Here is a 5,339-nt window from a genome sequence, read left to right on the forward strand (position 1 = left end):
TTTTATACTACGCTATAATAGTATTGGCATCAAATGAATACTTCAATCAGTCAATTTTTGGTTAATGGAATACATCCAAAGGGTTTTCATAAACTTATAAGAAATATTTGTTAATGGAAACAAATGATATTTTTAATTAGGGCCAATTAAGTAAGAAACTAGTGTTTTTTTTCTAACTTCAAAAGTGTCATTTGAGTTTTCACTTTCTAATTACATAGGACCATTCATACTAGTAAATATACGATACATTGAATTAGTGTCAAATGAGCTCTTTAAGATTAACACGTATAAACCGCATGCTGTTCCTCAATTGCACATAGGCTCAATATTGAAGCGTTTATATTGTTTAATAACCTCAAGTGTAAAAACTATATAGCAAACGTAGTCAAATTGAAATTTAACACCAGCTTTAAGATTATAACAAATATAAAATTTCAGAGTATTTAATATATGACTATGTTGTTATCGGGAAACTGTAGTTATTTTAAATAAAATCTGTAACATTTCCTTCCTAGCACTAATAACAATTAATAGGGTTCGCTGGAAATAAAGTATGAATCATCTTGGAACCACATACTATAAACCTAATTATAAAAGTAAATTACAGCGGTTCACATCACATCGCAACACAACTAATATTATGACTATTACCAACTAATATGCAGTTATTAGCAAGTAGCCAATCACGTATTTGATGGTGAAGTTTCCCGTGAAAATCTTGAAGTGATAATTTAATAATTTAACTATTAAGAATTTCTGGCCAACTTTTTCCATATAACTAAGAAAAATTGGAAAACCAACGCACTGTAATGTAGTATAGCACCCTAATTAAGGTACTTCGGAAACTCTCATGACGGCAAAATATAGTACATAATGAAAAATATCGATACTACGTTAAAATGTTACTCTATATTACAGAACACCGTAGCCAATAGGAAACTACCGGTACTGCATGATAACATCATCAGCGTCACTAGCAACAAACCAACATAAATACTGCATGGCGTTGTACTACATTTGGAACGTCAATTAATCATTTATTAAATATGTTGGTTTCATGGCAATATTGTACGCTATTCTATTTGATTATTGAAGTCAAAAAGCAGACGCAATATACAGTTATCATTTTCCATTATCTAGACATGCTACTATCTTTCTACGCATAGGGTTGTTCCATAAACTCGTCAATTCTTTCAGCTTCACCAGCAATATACATTCTCAATTGATTATCCTCTATCGAAGGGTCTGAGAAAATATTAGATAGATTCAAGTCTGTTTGGTCTCGGCATCTGCTTAAAATTATCTTATTTCTCCTTTTGCACTGTCTGCTTTTACATAGCATGGTCAACAAAATTTCTTCATTTTTACGTACTATTGAATCAAATCTCAGAGAATCAACCTATTAGGTTATTGATCTTTATTTTGCTTTCATTTTTAAACCAATTCAAAAGAGATCTTTAAAACAGAGTGTAAACAATGACACAATCAAGTATTTGGCTTTAAGTTTTGTTTACTTAAGGCCAGAGAATATGCTCGAGTTTGATGGAAGCTTAAGTACTATAGTCGTTAAATTCTAAAAATTCGCATCTTAGTGGACCTAAAATGAAGGTACGATAGTACATGAAGGACCGTATTCATTCTAATAATTTCCTAATACAGTTCATAAAAATTATTTCGTGTTTATTAAGTGGAAGGATTGAATATTCTTTCAAATTTTATCTAAAGATAACTAATTTTTGCACAAACTTATTGTCTCGTCGAATTGCCCGAATAAAGAGCTTGATTGCAGATGTACTTGTTTTCTTTCTGCTATTATCTTCTCGAAATGGGCCATATCGTATAAAGGAGGACTATTATCCTTTTTTTCTGAAATATGGTTTGCGGGGTCTACTAAAAAATAACAGAGTATCCTTCTCATTCCATCTGATTTTGCGGTGAATGGTAATACCTTATGTTGATATTTGTTAAAGAATACGATACATCTGCCTTTTTTAGCTTGTAACGATCCAATTGGCTTGATTGTCGATTCGCTATTATGTACATCATTTATCTCTGCAACCGGTTCATGGAAGTCTGATTGGTAAGACGCCAAAGTTGATTGGTCAATCCATTTCCTAAATGCCAATCTTGACGTATATATTCCTTGAATATTGGTATAACATACAGCACTGGCAACTATTTTTTCATTTGTTGTTCCTTCCACATGCCAACTTCCACCTGGGTATGATTCTCCCTTTTTTAACCTTATTTCTGCGATTTTAACGATGACTTGAAGTTTTCTATTTCGGAGGCTTATTTTATTATGTTTAGAATCATCTTCATCAAATGAACGCTTTCTGGATGATTGGTAATAACAATCATTTACGTTTAAAACATCTTCAAAAGCGGGCAGTACATCTTTTAATGAGGAAGTTATTGAATCGTAAATGGCCTTGTCTAAATCTCTCGATAAATTTCCGATATTTCCTGAAATAGCTATGTTTCCCAAATCGTCTACAGTGATATCTACTGCTGGCCATTGATATTTAGACGAAATAGAAGCAGTTTGTAAGAAATACAAACTCGAGGGCATATTATTCCAGTCTTTACTCGGAGCAATTCCGTGGATAATAGGATCCAATGAAGGATGAACAATATCTAAAACCTTTCCGTCCGATCCCGGATGCCAAACTTCTTTAAACCGATCAGATAATAGATATTTGTCTACGGCTTCGTTAAAAGTTATATAGGATAAATCATCTTTCGTAACAATTCCTTCGGATTGAAGTAAAGTGTCGCCGCATACCTTTCTTTCCCTCGCAAACGTAACAAATCTGATATCGCCCGTCTGATTTCTGCCTCCTTGTATTTTTCTGCATTTTGTAACTCTTGCTTCCATTTTTCACAATATTTGAAGATTTTACTCTCCCAGTCAACCTTTGCCATACAAGCATCTTTGATAGCCACGACATTAGAATTATTACTAGGGATTCGCCAAGTATCTATAAATATCCGGATAAGGTATCTGGCTAATTCAGGATCTTCGTAGAAAGTCGGCTCCATCATAGGATGATGTTGGTAATTTCCTTGCAATTGAAGAAGATAATGCACTACATCATAACATTGACCACGACAAGCCCAGCGGAAACCTTGATAGTTCCGGACAGAAACATCTACACCAATCGCTACCAGTTTTTCAAGTGAGCCAAGGCTTCCGTGGTGACATGCCCATCTCCATGCGTATTCATCTTTAACGCCAATAATTTCTTCCCAATATTTTTTCGGAATATTTTCACTCATATCAAATCTAAAAGCTAACATGGTGAAATTGACCCTCGACGTCTTTTCCATGTAAGGCAGAATACAACTTGACATAAAATCGAATAAAGGTTCTGCTTCGCTACTATATTCATCTTCACTCAATCTGAAAAAGTTAATCCACTCACCATCGTCATCTATATCTATATCAAATAATTTCGCTATTTCCTTTTTGCGTTCTTCTGAAGATTCATCGAAGAATTGTTCTATTTCTGTTATGGTTTCTTCTTCAATGCTATCGAAGTCTCCATATTTCATGTTTTCCATTAATTCTTTTACTTCTTCCATTTTGTGTCAAATAATAGGCCAATCTATACTTACTGTCGCTTAAAAATCTCTGAGTATATCACTAAAACTTCTAGCTATAACAATAAACTTTTCCTGCATAACCATGGAAATGCATTAGTCCAACTGACAAACAGGACCGCATGGCCTTCAGTTTTAGTTAGTAATCAAATAACAGTTATTTATAATCCATTAATAATTAATAATATGTAAAGTACTACATACTAATTCGGTGTGCTACCTCACTTACTTAGCACGCTATACAGTGCAGGCTCATAATTGTATTTATCAGCTCAACCTGTTGAGCATAATTAATATTGTAGTAACACTAGCTGAACACGCCCCATGCCATACGAATGAAAGTTCTGATATTATCAAGAAGTTAATGTTATGCAGATGCATAAGAAGTATCTTGAGTGGAATTGAAATCTAATTTCGATAATAACTTGTAGCATTTAACTATGGCGTTACTTTCTTCAGCAATATAGTTATACAAATTAAGAAATATTAACGTAGAAAATAGCTGTTTGAGCACAGTGATGGATTCTATCACACCTTAATTAATGACTACGAATTCAGCTATTAAGACCAGTACTCAGTTCTGCTTTAGGCAAATTTACTAATTCAAGACTTAGGGTTTTGCTAACTTCTGTAGTGCGGTATAGCAATGCCAAGTGATTGTAATATTAGCAATAAACAATTACTTCAAACTTATAGATTTTACTTAGATCAAAGACATTCATAGAGTTTTTACGAGTGAATAACGATCATACTGTATACAGAAACAAAATTACTTTTTTCAATCAGTGCCAAATGAGAATAGAATGCTTTTTATTTCAATCTAAAGCATCTTTAGGGTTTCCGTTTTCATATAATGTTGTATCATTCATACATGCAAATATATTTTGAATCAGCATCAAAAGTGTGCTTCAAAAATGTTATTTTCAGGAAGATCTGAGATATTTCTAGATTTGAAATTGAAATCGCATTTCTGAATCGGCACCGAGTGAAGAATTGAAATAGGCAATATTCTATTCAAATCTATGCGTAGACCGGCCTACTACTCTTCTACAGAGCTTTACTATTTATCTCGATAATACCTTCTAAATCCATTGCTAACACGAAATTCCATTGTCATAGTTTATAGCAACGGATGCACTAGTAGGAAGTACGGTATTTCGCCATAAAATATTGATCCGAATAATAAATGGCTATATTACAAATTAAATTCAGTCTTTCGTATACTGTATTTTTTATCCAAGCTTATAGGATTTATGCTACATTGTAATAATTACGTATAATCAAACATTAAATTAAATCATACACGTGCAGTGCATGCATTGGTCCTCAATCAACCATCGGCTTAGAATCGAAGTACTCAACTTGTTGTAAACATCAATAATTATTTAATAAATCATTAGTGGCCATTTTCTTATCAGAAATAGTTACTTTTTATAAAATATGTAAGATTTCACTCCAAACATTTATAGTTATCAATTGAGTTTACAGACTGTAAAGAACAAGCATACGATATATTAGCACATAAATCAATGTAATACTACTAATATCAACTAATGTAGCGACCAAATAGCCAACCACGAATTAGATGATAAAATTTCTCTTGAATCTTGGTGACAATTTAGCAGCTTAACTATTAAGAATTGTTACGCCAAACTTTTTCCATATCACTAAGAAAAATGGAAAGCTAAGAGACATACTGTGTTACAGTACATTAAGGTAACTGGAAAACTCTCATT

The 5,339-nt window shown here is 32.8% G+C and overlaps 1 protein-coding gene across 1 annotated transcript; it reads right to left on the minus strand.

Annotated features, from left to right (window-relative positions):
• Nucleotides 1–1,729: 1,729 nt before the first annotated feature.
• TRIADDRAFT_62421 (uncharacterized protein) lies at nucleotides 1,730–3,585 on the minus strand (the record flags this gene model as incomplete). Its single annotated transcript, XM_002118353.1, has 2 exons — nucleotides 1,730–2,871; nucleotides 2,904–3,585. The coding sequence occupies 2 exons, from the start codon at nucleotides 3,583–3,585 to the stop codon at nucleotides 1,730–1,732; spliced, it is 1,824 nt and encodes a 607-aa protein (XP_002118389.1).
• Between the last annotated feature and the right edge of the window lie 1,754 nt (nucleotides 3,586–5,339).

Source organism: Trichoplax adhaerens, genomic scaffold, assembly GCF_000150275.1.
Source record: "Trichoplax adhaerens TRIADscaffold_47 genomic scaffold, whole genome shotgun sequence".
Lineage (NCBI taxonomy): Eukaryota > Metazoa > Placozoa > Uniplacotomia > Trichoplacea > Trichoplacidae > Trichoplax > Trichoplax adhaerens.